The 15,621-nt window shown below is 35.1% G+C and overlaps 1 protein-coding gene across 1 annotated transcript; it reads left to right on the top strand.

Annotated features, from left to right (window-relative positions):
- Window positions 1-6,220: 6,220 nt before the first annotated feature.
- On the top strand, window positions 6,221-13,934 carry LOC136819616 (microtubule-associated protein RP/EB family member 1-like). Its single transcript, XM_067075858.1, has 8 exons — window positions 6,221-6,337; window positions 6,677-6,749; window positions 7,133-7,241; window positions 7,787-7,883; window positions 8,269-8,352; window positions 8,942-9,022; window positions 10,800-10,952; window positions 11,863-13,934. Exons 1-8 carry the CDS (start codon window positions 6,236-6,238, stop codon window positions 12,373-12,375), a joined length of 1,212 nt encoding a protein of 403 aa, XP_066931959.1. The 5' UTR covers window positions 6,221-6,235; the 3' UTR covers window positions 12,376-13,934.
- The last annotated feature ends 1,687 nt before the right edge of the window (window positions 13,935-15,621 follow it).

Here is a 15,621-nt window from a genome sequence, read left to right as displayed (position 1 = left end):
TTATAGGGAGGAAATGGAAAGTATTGGTACTGTTGGTAGTAAGTTGAGGATTATATTGTTATTTCATATGCAATATTGACTATATACTAAATATCACTAATAAAGTTGTTTATTCTACAAAGCATGTTCTGGTCAGGTGTTGTCCGATATTTTTATGACGTTTATGTACAATGAATGGTTTATTAGGAAATATATCATGCAGTGAGGGGTCATTACGTATTAAGTGCCAGTGTCTGTTTAAGATATTTTTTATAAGATTTATGTTTTCATAGTATTCTACAATAAATGGTAGATTGTGTTTTTTGGATGAGATTCTTTTATGTCGAGTGATGTTGTTCTTTTGTGTAATTTTATTATGTAGACACTCATCTTGTGTTAAATGGGCAGTTTTATTAAAGATTTTTTTAATCAGGTGTAAGGGGTAACCTCTATTCATAAGTGTTTTTGTTAGGTCTTTCAGTTCTCTAGTGTAAATTTTGTTGTCCGTTGTTAGTGACCGGTAGCGTAGAGCTTGTGAATATATAATATTTTCTTTTGTATGTGTTGGGTGGTAGGAATTGTAATGAAGAAGTGGTTTAGAATCTGTAGGTTTTGTGTATACTTTGCTTTTGAATTTTCTTTTGTCAATGTAAATTGTAGTGTCAAGAAAGTTGATGCTTGTTTTGGAATGTTCAGAAGTAAATTTTATAGTTGGGTGTATTTGGTTAATGTGTGTTTCAAAATCCTGTAATTCATTTAAAGTGCCTTTCCAAAGGAGGAAAATGTCGTCTAGAAAACGATAGTATTGTAAAATATTTGATGTATAAGGGTCAATCAGAATGTGTTCTTCTTCAAATTTTCCAAGGAATAAGTTTGCATAGGCTGGTGCCATTCTGCTTCCCATTGCTGTGCCATATTTCTGTCTATATAAGATTTCTTGGAACAAGAAGTAGTTGTTTTCAAGTACAAATTTGAAGAGTGTTTTTAAGATTCTTTTGTTAGGTACGTCATTAGGCGGGCATCACAAATAACTTGTGTTCGCGTCGTTTTTAGGTCTAAAAAACGAGTCGGTCGGTCGGCAAAAAAAACGTCGGAAAAATGGATTTTCAAACCATGAGTCGGGCGAAAATCAAATCTATCGGAAATTTGAAAAGCTACGCTAGAGTCACGCCGAAAAACAAATAACTTTTATAAACTTATTTCTATTTCTATATTTATTTGCATAAATTCATTAGAATTACTTTCGCAAATATTTAACAAAAGATTTTTTAGGAAAATAAAAAATTTAAGTCTATTAAATTAAGTTTATTTAAAATGTACATATAATGGTTAAAATATTAAAATAATAAATAATAAATAATTGATAAGTAAGTTTAAATAGTAAGTTAAAAATAGTATTTCCAGAAAAACTAACAGTAGTTAGGAATTTAACGAAGGCAAAAATTTGCAAAAGTTTGTCGCGAGGTAGATAGATTATAGACATGACTGGAAATTAGACAGAAGCTTAAGTGTTTTGTCTTAAGTAATTGAAAAGTGTATATGATTATAATACTTATTTAATAGAGTTTCTAAATTCGTCCCTTTCTTTTAAATTTATAATTCCATTGTCCAAGCTATTCCATAGCTTAATAGTGAAAGGAAAAAATGAGTTTTCATAAACTTTAAGTTTTGCATGAATCAAGTTATATCTTACATTAGAAGTCCTTTGTCTTGTTGGTAGTAAAGACTTCTCCATGTATTTAAAGCCATTTACGCAATCAAATAACATTTTCAAACAAGATAAGTCTCTTCGCGTTTCAAGAGAATCGAGATTCAATCGTTTAGCCATTGCTGTTGGGCTGTATTGGTATGCCCATTTGTTCTCAATCCATCTACAAGCTTTGCGCTGGACCATTTCGATCTTGCTAGATAACGTTGTGTTGTTATGAGGGCACCAGACAGGGCTAGCATATTCGAGAATTGGGCGGATGAATATTTTGTAGCATTCGAGTTTGGTCTCTTTAAGACATGATTGAAGGTTGCGTTGCAGGAAAAGTCTCACATTGGTAGCTTTAGAGCTATTGTGTTAACGTGGTCTTTCCAATTTAGCTTTTTGTCAGTGTAGACCTAAAGCTCTAAAACAGCATCTAATAACATGAAAACCAGAATATGATTCTTCAATGGGAATCAAAACTATAAAGAGCACTTACAAACATCAATTTGTCAGATCTAACAAAATTAATAACCGCACTGTCATCATTGACAATAAAACAAACGATTTTCTGTCAAGAGCCTTGTAAACATTCCAACAACTTCCATCGAAATGATCTATCACAGCTCAGTCTACCATTTTTAGCACGGTCCGAGGATTGAGCCGAGAACGCTCCGCGAACTCCTGCGCGGGTGAAAAACTTCAATCTGTCAATCATTTTCTCAAGCGAAGAGTACGCGAAGCGATTCTAGCTTTACGATAGTGCCGCGGGTCATCAATGGATAGTATTCAATTATCATTATCCCTTTATTTTCATTCCTAGAACTTTTGCAAAAAAAAGGAAAAATAGAAAAGTTGTATTTTTTACTGCTCTATTCACATACTGAATTTGAAAGATCTTCTATGTGGTGTTTTTTTGCAAACTTCAAAAAACTGATTTTTGTCCCGCTTTTGCGGGACTTTGGCTTAAGTGCTCGAGTGCAGCATAGGGTACAAAGTCCAAACATGCGTTTCCCGTAATTTTTGTGTGAAGAGTTAGGTCTATACTGTTTGTTGATGGTTACCCCTAAGTATTTGGCTTTGCTGACTGTTTCTAGTTTCTCATTGTGGATGAAGTAATCACGGACAGTAGGTTTTACTTTATTTGTTATTCGCAAAACTTTACATTTCTTGGGATGGAATTCCATGGACCAATCGTCTTCCCATTTTTGTAACTTGTCAAGGTCGTTTTGGAGAATAGTGGTGTCGTTTAGGCTACGAATGATGCGGTGTAGGAGTGAGTCGTCAGCAAATAAAGCAAGTGTGGATTCGGTTGTGAGTGGCATATCGTTAATATATATGAGAAAGAGTAATGGACCCAATACAGATCCCTGTGGTACTCCTGATTCAACTTTTGATTGTGGGGACTTAGATCCTCGGACAACAACACATTGGGTTCTATTGGATAGAAAGTCAGTGATCCACGATAATTATTTCATTTCGAATGCCGTAGTGATGTAATTTGATGAGTAGCTTTCTGTGGTTAACTTTATCGAAAGCCTTGCTAAAGTCTAGAAGGACTGCGTCAATCTGTTCACTGTTGTTAAGGGCTTTTGCAAATTTATCAATCGTTGCTAGTAATTGTGTTTCGCATGAGCGTTGTTTGCGAAAACCGTGTTGAGCATCACTAAACTTACTTAAACTTATCTTCCCAAAACATTGAAGAAGCCTATACTAATCAAAGTAAATGAGAGAAGAGAGGAAAAAACCTTAAAATCAACCAGAATTTATATACAACATTTTTTCTAAAGCAAAAATACGTACTTTTCTTGCCGCCATCTTGAATTTAAAATGAGAATTATATTCAGCCCCAGTTCACACAATAATTTTTTCATCCAATTAGATCGTGCGATTTCACTTTCACTTTCTCTAGTCCAAAAAGCGAAAGTGACATAAATTCAAGATGGCGGCGAGAAAAGTGGTATCTCTAATTGAAAAACCATGAGGGAGAATTAAAATGAATAATACAGGGTGTCACACTACTTACTGGCTACAGGAGCTGCAAGCAAAGGATTAAGGCTAATGTTTTCGGCTTTTCTGAAGGACAAAAGGTATAGGAAGGTTCACTAAAAGTGGGATAAAGCTTAGCTGGGACTATATTATACTTATAAAAATCTGACGTTTCTCCAACTTTCCGACTCAAAAGAGTCGGAAAATTAGAAAAAATCATCAGTCGGTCGGACGACGCGAACACAAGTTATTTGTGATGCCCGCCTTATCAGTCAGGAGTTTTTGCCTGTGTAATCAGTCAGGAGTTCTATCCTAATTAAGCATATTTTATCGCACGGACTTTCTTAATTAGGATTATCCCTTTGTTTTTCAATCCTAATTAAGAATATATATTGAATTTCCAGTTTTTTTCCAAAATAACAAATTTCCACAGATTCTTATCAGCCTTCAATAAAAGAATTTAGTGTGTAGAGCAGATTTTGAAAGTTTGATACAGTAATATGGATGGAGTCTTGAGTTATGACATTTAGAAAAATGTTCCATTACCTGCGACAAAAACGCGTATAAAACGCGGGTGTATTGCCCTATCTACACCGTAGCAGATAAACATTTATAATGTAGCACGGGCTTTAATATTCCTAATTAGTACTAACGTGCCTAATTAGGCAGATTTTTACTTATGGCGTCATTTTGAAGCCCTCCGCCCAAATTTTATTTTGATTTTTGGCTCAATATATCATCTTTGACCTGCTCTATCTATTTCTCATAGTTAGAATTTGCTGATTTTGTTTGTTGGTGAAGAATCTGAATTTTAAAAATCATATTCTTAATTAGGATTGAAAAACAAAGGGATAATCCTAATTAAGAAAGTCCGTGCGATCAAAAAAAAAATGCTCAATTAGGATAGAACTCCTGACTGGTAATTACGACCCACGGCATGGCCCAAACATGTTCGGGCCTGTTCCGACCATGCTCGGGCCACAAAAAAGTATTATTGAATCGGCCCGAACATTTTGTTCGGGCCATGTATTTACAATTGATCTTATTTACCTTTCCTGATTGTTAAATATTTTCATTAGACAAATTCAAAGTTCCAAATACCAGTTTGATTCACAAAGTTGTATAACAGTACAAAAATATATCCAGAAAAATTCTGCTTCGAATAGGAGAAGACCACGAGAAAAGGGAACGGGATAAAGAATAAAAAGAAGACCATATTATGTAAGATTCAAATCATTCTTTTTAATAATTTTCCTAACTTAATTGGAAAATAGATGATTAACTTTTATATTTGAACAATATTTGAATAAAGATGAAGATTTTTAAATTTGTTTGCTAAAATAAGGAATTTAAAATATAAATATTGGGTCCTGAAATTACACGCGCGATCGTAGCAAGTTTTCCAAAATCTGGCCCGAACATGGTCTGAAACTGCGCGGGCCCGCGTGTGCCATTTTTAAAAAGTATTAATCAAGAGGCCCGAACATGTTCGGGCCATGCTTCGGGTTGTGTGTAATTAGGAAAGTATTTTACAATTTTCCTACTTTCCTGACTTTCCTGATTAGGAAAGTGCTCAAAAAAGTTTACCTTTTCTCCTAGCTCTAATCACTCCATATGGTTTTTTTTTTTTTTTGGGGGGGGGGGGGGAGTTCTTCAAAATCATAATTAAGACCTATACTACCTATACTACTATATTATATCAAATTCTCAACTTTTTAGATCAAATGTTATGTTACCGATTTTGTTCAAAAATTGATTGAAAACAGGGATTTTCCCCACAATCTGCATAATTTATGCAAAATTTTTTTAGCACTTTTTGATGAACTAAACTGTAACTAAATGATAAACTTGATTAAACTTTTTCGTGCATGTAACTATGCAAAACCTCTGAGGGGAAGTGCATAAAAGTTTGTTGATTAAAGGTATAATTTTTGAAAGTATGCACCTTTAAAAGGATTTTTTGGAAGGCAATACAGGGCCTAAAATTAGCTATAATTGGTTGGATTGTCTGACGTGATCAGTGTTTTGGTTGGACAAAAAATTAGACCAGCTAGAAATTTAGAAAGACATTAGTGAGGGCATTTTTTGTGCTGTGATTTTGACTTGAAGCAAGCTTGAAAAAGGATGAATTGTTTGCTTTCAGACACAATAAAATATATAGAGGACATTTTTAACTGCAGAGAGTTTCTCTATGTAAGAAGGTTGCTAATTTCAAATTTCCGTAAATATTATATTATTGATTTGTTTGAATTTTTTAAGGGACTGAAAATATGGGTCGGACATAATGTCCGATCAGAATCTATTTTGGTTGGACATTTCATCGATTGGGTCGGACGATGTCCGATGTCCGACTGTTAGTTCAGGCCCTGTAATACCCCCTTTCAGAACCGTAAACAGTTCTTGTGTCTTTTCCAGAAGAATACAATAGATTTCCATCTGAAAGTCAGATAAAAATATTCAAGCTATAAATTCTAGCCTAATAAACCCTAAGATAGCAAAAAGCAGAACCAATCATAACCTGAATGTATTTTACACTCATGCTAATACATTTTTCATAAATAGGAAAAAAACTAAAGTATGCCTCAACTAATGCGGAGATTTTCAAAGATTGAAAGTAAAGCTGGAAGGGAAACAATTTTCATTGAAACAATTGGATTTGCAAAAGGAGCTTTTCAGGAGGTAAGTTATTACTAATGAAATGTAACTAGTGACTAGTGTGTCACCGGAATGTAATCACTTTGTGATTTTAAATTCTCAAATATATTTTTTTGTTCAAATGCTCGTACACAGCTGAATTAAGAAAAAATACTAATCTGAAATTAGTTTTTATTCAGGTTGGGTCAAAAACAGGTTGGCATAGGTCGCTGCACTCCTGCTGGGTCCACAACTATTGGTATATGACCAAAATCAATTTATTTCATATGATGCCAAGATATCTTGGAATTATGATATTTTTGTGTTTCAACATATTTATAGCATCTTGTCATAACGGTCAAATTTCAACTCCTCTTTTGATAGGAAGTTCGTCTTTGGTCTAATGGATTATTGAATTCACATGGAGGTGTTATCTATTTTGGTGTTAATTCATCAGGTAGGTACAGGGATTTTTGTTCCCCACAGAGAAATAATTTTTCCCAGAACTTTTTTCATTAAACCTCTGTTAATTGGTTGTGTTAAGTACAGTTTTCATTAAATTCTCCTCTGGGTGGCTCCTAGGAAAAGAGGATATTTTGTATGCACAAGTAGTAATAAAATTTGAGGGGAAATCACTTGGGGTGCCCCAAAATGTCAAAACTTTCGAATTATGGCATACTTACCACCTGGCAAACCTGGTACATATTTATTCCTGTAATAGATAATTGATAATAGTATTACTGCTTAGGCAATATTGTGGATGATCCAATTGATGGTATTCATCATATGTTTGTATTCAACTTATATTTATATAGGACTATAGTTTTCTTTCATTTTCAGGCATCATCAAAGGAAAACTGATCTCTAGAAAAGAGGAAGATGATCTCAGACTCGCTGTGGATCGCACATTTGGTCATTTTCAACCCTTTGTATCAAGTCAACATTATAGGTAAATACGTCTCAAACTTTTAGAAAAGTCTAAAAAGCTTGCGTCCATCTGCTCATAATTATACTTCCAACGAGGTGTTGCTGTACCATTTCCCTTTCAAGAGGAATGTTTAAAAAAGTACATTGTGTCCCCCATCTATTCCCGGGGCCCAAAACCCCCATTTGAGGGGGAGAACCTCCTATCCTTTTCCCCTCAACCCCCCCGCCACTTGGAATTATTGTCATGAAAAATCAATTCACTGCATTTTCTATTATGATAATTAAATACCGATTCCCTGCAGCCGATCATAAAGAATTAGAAACATCTGATAATACACCTTATTTTTGCACTTCACATTTTCTAAAATCTCCTATTTGGCTTAAGTCCATCATTAAGATGAAAATATTCAATCCCCCCTACTAAACAAAAGTTGATCCCTTTTTGCCTGGAGTTTGAGGATCGCATGAAGAAGTATCTTAGTTCAGTTTAGTTTTTAGGTTCGAATTATTGTTGTTTTTACATTGGATTTGATAAGATTTACTTTATTCTTCTTCTCTATTCTTCAGACTTTCGTTTGTCCCACTGGATGGTGGTTACAGATACATTGAATTGAAAGTATCCATTGGCGAAATGGGAGAAATTTATGAGGATGGAAGGCAACAGGTACATAAAGCTGAATAACATAAATTTCTAACTATTTTCTATTCGCAACGACTGCAGCGAAATTACGTACATTTTCTGGTGTTTTTTTACCCAATACGTCGCTTGTATCCAATCAGCTCTTGTAAAAGTGATCTGATGTCAGGAGTAAAAGTGAATTTATATCTTGAACCACAGGGCCTTTGTTACAAGGAACCCTAGGTAGTAAGTGCATATTAAAACAAAGTGTCTTTAACTTGATTTACATATCATTTGTAAATTGCACGAGTTAAACCGAGTTCTTAACCATTAGGAAAAATTTTCATGTATTATTACCCTTTGCCCCACCAAGACGGTAAGAAAAACATACTACTACTCATTAGAATTCCCTGTTGTTGTTTTTTGACAGGTGTATATTATCGATGCAGCAAAGTTGATTGGCCCTTTACATCCTCAAGAACTTCAAGAACTTATTCTTCTGAAGTATAAACAGGTATAACCTTGACACTGTGATGACTGGTCATCGCTTCTAGTAAATGACCAGTTATCACCATATCCATTACGTATTATTTTTTACGGAAACGCCCCGGTTTTTTCTAGTAGTATCAAATTTTAAACAATTTCTCTCTAGTTTAAATTTACCACTACTGGCAGAAACCAAGGTGTTTACGTCATAGGCTGCTTTGTCCACTTGTGTTTAAAGAAAAGATTGATCATCCACAAGATTGATAGATTCTATGCAGTGGATTCTCGCTTATTCGAAATTTTATTATTCGAGTCAATTCTCGGTTCCCGTCAAGGGGGAACCCTCATGAAATACTGCCTCCAGCCCGAATCTTTCTGTTATTTGAAATGATTTAACTTTTTGTTCCACTTCGAATTAGCGAGAGTTAACTTTTAAACAGTCTTTTGATTTTTGTCGTTCGATCAAATGACAACTGGTTCAAATATCAATAAACTGCCTGAATGGAACATGGCAAAAGCGGGGCGTGGATTCGGGAACCGCTGGAGTGTAGTGTGGACTGAAACTTTAAACCACTCGGCCATAGCTCCTCATTCTATGTTTTCTTCTTGTTTCACAGAGTATCGAAGGTGCAGAAGAAGCAGCCAAATATTGCACGCCCAATTTACACCGAGCAAAATCACTCGCTCGTACTGCAAAGGTATAATAATGCAGGGGGGGTCAACATCCAGATACCAGACCCATAGCCGGGTGGTGGTGTCTTTTTTTCCTTTAAAAGTCTGAAAAGTCAAGTTGGTATTGATGGGGGTGGGTCCCCCTTTTTTTAGAAAAAAAGAGTTATCCTCAGTTGGTATTGATACCAAAATAGGGGGTGGGTACACCTTTTTTTAAATAATATGATTCAGAAAGTTGGTATCCATATCAAAATGACAGCAAAACTTTCCTAATTTTTGCCCTTTTATAGCTAGAAAATACCCCTGGGTACATATCAGTCTAAACAGGTTTCAATTGGATTTGTTTTAGCTTTTGAGTATAATGACTGTAAATGAGTAATAAGTTTAAATGACTTTGAAGTTTGTTTATTTTGGACTTTTTCGATATTTTCAAGTTTTATTTTTGATCAAGCCTGAAGCAAAAGTATTTTTTCTGTGATAGCATTTGGTAATGAGTGAATCTATTCTGTTCTAAAATTATGTACTAATAATAGCTTCTCCTAGTTTTTGCACATCAATTATATTCAGATAATACCGTGAGATTGGGTAACTTGCATCAATGGAGGCTAACATGCATAGCCCTCAAATGAAAGACTTGGCTGGTCATTAAAATACAAAGTTGAATCAAAACAAAAATGGTAGAGTAGAGCTGTGAGCGGAGCTGCGTAGTTGTATTTTAATGACCAGACCGGTCATTCATTTGAGGGCTATGCATGTTTGCCTCCACTGATGCAAGTTACCCAATCTAACGGTATTGATTCAGATTGATTTTGCTAGCTTCATTGGGTTTGTTTTTATTATATTGTCAGTTTTTAGTCATTTTCTATTTTAGCATATGACATTTTTTGTGTTGTGTTGAAGAAAGAGTATTTCAAAAATGAGTTTTTTTTAAGTTTCTCTTAGTACCCTGTTTGTGTGGGAGGGGGTGGGTTCCCTTTAAACAGCTTTAAACTCAAATTTGTCAGATTGGTATTGGTACTAAATTAGGGGGTGGGTCCCATGATATTTTGTCAAATTCAAAAAGTCATGTTGGTATCGATACCAAATTAAGGGGGTGGGTCCCCCTTTTTTCTGAAAATTATGATTTTCAAGTTGGTATCGATACCAAAATAAGGGGGTGGGTCCCCCCTTTTTCTGAAAATTATGATTTTCAAGTTGGTATCGATACCAATTTTGGGGTGGTGGTGTTAACTCAAAAGGTCAAAAGTCAGGTTTTTGGGCTATGGGTTGGTATTATAAATGTTGACCCCCCCCCCTGAATAATGTACTTCAAAGCTTAGTTAAATGCATCTAGAAGTTTGTAATTCTACCCCTCCACCCACCTTAATAAGAGAGCTAATTTTGTTGAACAACAATAATGCTTAAAAAATTATTTTAGTGAGAGAGACCTAATTTTCTTTTTTTTTCTAAAGGGGGTTTCAACGTTGGCGAAGGAGTGAAATTGGCTCTTTTCGAACGGAGGGGCTGGATTGGACGGAATTTAGGAAATTGGGTTCTCTGTCGAAAACGGAAAATTAACACAATTTTATTGTGGAATTTTCAGTGGCCTAATTTTGGTTCGGTCGGTTTGACGGAAATCGGGGAAAAAATTGGAGGAATTGTGGTATCAGATACCTCCTGAAACCTCCCCTTATAATCTTGGCTAGAACATTTTTCGATGGCAGGGTAGGTCGGTACTTTTTAGCCTAGCGTCAGAGGTAAAACTTTGTGCTTAAAAATATTATGAAAAAGGTATCAAATAACATCCTTTATCTTTTTTTCTAGAAGCCTGCAGTTTTAAGTCCGATCGTGGAGAATAACACTCCTCCTTCAACGTCGGTCACTATCACCAAGATCCAGTCTGCATCGAAGAAGAGGCCGGCATCTCCATTGATCTCCAGTGGAACCATCATCAATGCTGGTGATACTTCAATAGAGGTACATTTAGATTCTTCATATGTACCTTATCGGCCCTTTTTACGCCGACCCTTATTGGCATTATTCTTTGGCCTTTGGCGTAATAAGGGCCGGCGTTAAATTAGGACCGGCGTTGAAAGGACCGCGATAGGGTAATAGGAATTCCCCGCTATTCCCCGACTGAGTTGATTCGTTGTTCAAGAACTTTTAAACACTTATACTAAAGTCTTTCTCAATGTAATCTTCTTCAATTTCAATCTTCAATTTCTAATCGTTTTTATTTTATTTTATAATATTCTATAATATCCAACTCCTTTATATACTTTCAACAAGCGCAAAACCGCCATTTCATTCTAATTCTTTCAACAACTTAAAGCCTTTTTTGTCTCTGCTGCAGATTATATTGAGACAGACTATAGACCTTTTGACAATACATTAAAGGAAGAAATCTTGGCGGGAAGAAAATTTGAGCGGATTCGGCGGATTTGGTCAAAATTAAGTTCCCGCCAAATTTAAGTAGTTTTATTTATTCCCCCAAATGTGTGCTATTTCAGGCGTTAAAACAGTTTTTTTTCTTTTTTAATGGCGTTTTTTTGGACAAAAATGTCCTTCGTCCCCCAAATTTAATTCCCGCCAAATTTAATTTTTCAAGTTAACCGCCAAATTGAATTCCCTATGTAAAAACTTTTTCGGCCATCCGCCAAATTAAATTCCCACCAAAATGTCTTCTTTTAATGTACTTCTTTAGTAGCTCCTTGAAAGAAATGCACAAATGATTAATAAGAATCACCATGTCCAAAGACCATTGAGAAACACTCAGAAACCCTTCAATTTTTAACAAAAAATAGAAAGGTTGAAGAGTTGCTACTATTCTTATTATACGGACCATGAAAATGCCAACGTAAATAAAATAATCTTACTCGAAATTTAGATCACTTGTATTAAATCACCGCCGAAACCCGCCGCCGTCTCCAAAACAAAACCCAACTCAACGACAGTCAGTACGGCTGCTGCTAAAACAACGACAAGTCAGAAACCTTCGACGACGAAATCTACAACTACTACAACTACCACAACAACTAAAAAGACACAAAAAGATCTTTCTACACAAAAAGAAAACAAACCGATGTCATCCGAGAAACCAGTGTCAAGTAAAACTACTAAGACGTCAAAAATCGTCCAAAAACTTTACTCACCTAGAAGCTACTCATCTGTTCGTCGTTGTTCGCCCAACATGAACGCTACCGTTCAGCGGACATACTCGATCGGCCGCTCAGCGCCGCCACCGCCCCCATCACACTATGGCGGTTATTTTCAGCAACCACAAGCACCCATGCACGAGGGTGGTTATAATTTCAACAACAATTACGATGGGGCAAATAATTGGAACAATAACATTAATCGGAATCATTTCTATAACCGTTTCGGGTTTGGTTTGTATTGATGCCATTCAGTAAAAGGTTTTGTTTTTCTTCTTCTTTTATTATTACTTTGTTCAAATTTCTCTTGCGTAGTCTTTAATACGCCTTTTCGACCGTAGCCGCCAATTGCCGCGCGGGCATTTTTTATTTTTCTAAAAAAGCGATGCATTGTGAGATTGTTTCTGGAGTTATACAATAGAATTTCCTCGAGGAATTCCTAAGAGATTTCTATTGTAATACTCCCAAAACAATCCCACAATGCATCATTTTTTTAGAAAAATCAAAAACTCCGATAAGATCTATTGCCGGGCGGGCGTTCGGGTTTTTTGTCCGTTTTACCACCCTAAAACCGTCCCAGTCTTTTTTTTTCGCACCTAAAGACGATAGAAAAAAGTGTAAAAAAAGGATTGGATCGAGTTTAGGATGGTAAATTAAATAATAAAGTGGCACGCGCCTGACCGCGCGACTACGGTCGAAAAGGTGTATTCTATTTTGAGGCGAGCTTTATTAGTTAGGTTAAGTACCGGTAGATATTCCGCCAACACGTAGGGAAAACGTTGCAGGCTAGTGTAAATACGAAACTTGATTAACTGAACTTCACTAGCCTGATATTGTATTTTTCGTTCACATTCGTGATTATACTCAATCGCATTTATCGAAAACACTGCAAGGTAGTATAATGACCAAGAATACGTGCCAGCAGTTTAGCTTTGTTGAAGCTCACCACCCTATTATATTTTCCACCCTATAACATATTCAAAACCTCTAATTAGCATTAACTATAGAGGAGAATAAAGCAAGCTTTTTCTAAGTCATGTTTAACGCGATCCATTTTTGAGGGTCAAGTTGAACATTTACAAGAATTTTTGTCATTGGATTGGTCGTTAACTATTCAAACAAAAACTTTTATTATATTTTTCTAAAGAACGCGTCATCTCTATTGTTTTGAATAACCAATTATGTGAGCATCTTGTAAAAACTTTAATACAACGATTTTTGACATAGGGTTTCAAGTGTAAATACGACGAAATTTTTAGGTAAGTGAGATTTTTTTGAAACGAATTCAGCTTTTTAAGGGTTAAATTGGATATTTTGTGCAAGTATTTTTACAATCTGTCTAAAATCTGGGAACTTACAATTGAATTATAATCGAATTTACGTAAATCTCTGCAAATATTAACCCAAATTTCAGGCAACGGAGGCCTACAGAATTTGCCAAGGAATGGTTGGAATGGATAAAGAATTCAACAGAATTCATTTGCCATTCGTCAGCCGAGCAAAAACAAAGCATTATTTCTGGGAACTACCTTATTACATGAATATTAGGAGACGTGTAATTAATTAATTAAAACCAGCCCAAACTGGAACCCAGTCCCTTAGTTCGTTTTTTATGATTTTGAAAGCATTCACCAATCTGTAAAATCAAAAAGTGGTGTAGGTCCGGTCTGGGTATGAGATTGAATGAAGCTAACCTTGTAAATAGAAGAAGAAAAAACTTGCGAAAAGATTTTGTATAGCTTATATATTTTTTGTACATATTTTCTGTATACAACGTATATTTCAATGTATAAAGGACACTTTTTAACAAGTTAGAAAAATAATATGTCCGAAAATCACCTTCCATTCCATTTAAGTTTTAATTCAGTTTTGTTCTTATTCCTCTTTTCCTGCGCGGAAATATAATCTATCTACCTTATCGGCCCTTTTTACGCCGGCCCTTATTGGCGTTATTTTTGTGCTCGTGGCGTAATAAGGGCCGGTGTATGAAGGGCCAAAATTTTGCACTTTTTACCTAAAAGCGGCTTTAATTTTTGACCCTTTTTTTCAATTTAAAGGATTTTAGGCATGATTAAAGGATGAAAACTATCCATTTTTTCACTGTATATCTAAAACTCAATGATTTGTAATGGAATTATCAACAGTTTAATACTGAAAGATGACATTTTAATGTAAATTTTAGTTAATACTTACTGTTTTGAAGCCTGAATAGGGATTTTTACAAGTTTTGGTGTTATTTACGGCCCTAATTGGCGTAAGCCCCAAAATTAGGCTGTGGCGGAATTAGGGCCGATAAGGTATAGGGATTACAAAAACCAAATACCTTAAAGGAAATTTAAATTTTGACGAGAACTAATTTTAGTAAAACAGGAATTTTTTTAATTTTTGCGAGAACTTATTTTGGCGAATCAACGATTTTTTAAATTTTGGCGAATGACAGCGTAAATCTGTTCTATTTTGCCTTATTTGAAGCTTTTTTGTGAACTCAAGAAGTTATTTAGGCAAAATACCAAAAAAATTTAATTTTGCGAGAACTTATTTTGGCGAATCAACGATTTTTTAATTTTTGCGAGAACGAATGACCTAAAAATTAATTTTGGTGGGAACTAAATTTGGTGAATTTCGAGTTCGCTCGCCAATTTCGCCAAAATAAGTTCCCCTTAAGGTACACCCTCTGAAAACGCGTCCCAAAGAAAAATTTGAGTTAAAATAAAACTGTTAGTTACGTACGTTTCTTCGGAACGACAAGTTGAAGAGGTAGATTCAGAAACAAATCTCGAATCGATCTACAAATCAAAATGAGAAAATATATGAACTGAATTTCATAAACCCTCTTACAAAGATGCTCATTTCGTTTTCGGCGTTTTCGTCGCTTTTTTTGTGTGTACTTGGGGCGTACGAGGGCGGTGTCATTAACCGAACTATGTTTGGCATTCCTACAAAGCGCGGGAAACCGAATTTTGTTCGGAAAAAAAATCATGCTTTGGTTCAAAGTCCATTTTTTTCGTTCTTTCTTTTTGTTTTGATTTTGAAAGATGGCTGGTCTTGTCTTTTCAGGTTACAGGTTTGAAATAATCTTATCATTTCCTTTGTTTATGTTGCAGAGAAAGAAAACAAGTGACTATTTTCATTTTAAATTCAAATTTTTCTATTATTTTTACCATTGCTATTTGAATTTGGTTGAGTGACTAATAAACTGGTTTTGTGATTTTTAAAAGTGTTGTTTTCTGTTTCCCAGTTTTAAAATGATGGAAACCCTCCGCCAAGCAGTTAATCACACTAGGAAATTTAGCTTTCAGAAAAAACAACATCAGTCATCTACAGGATGTATTTGCACAACAAGGATGAGAGTTACCTGAATCAAGTTCGCAAGACAATTAATTAAAACTTGAAAGTTTGAAACAAAATAAAACGTGCGGCAGCCAAAATCATCCAACCAAAATTTGTCATTCAATTCCAGAGACAGCGCTTCGATTTTTAAGGCCTGGTTT

Source organism: Clytia hemisphaerica, unplaced genomic scaffold, assembly GCF_902728285.1.
Source record: "Clytia hemisphaerica strain Z4C2 unplaced genomic scaffold, Clytia hemisphaerica genome assembly, whole genome shotgun sequence".
Taxonomy (NCBI): Eukaryota; Metazoa; Cnidaria; class Hydrozoa; order Leptothecata; family Clytiidae; genus Clytia; species Clytia hemisphaerica.
Note: the sequence above shows the minus strand (reverse complement) of the source record. Positions and strands in the feature narration are given on the sequence as shown.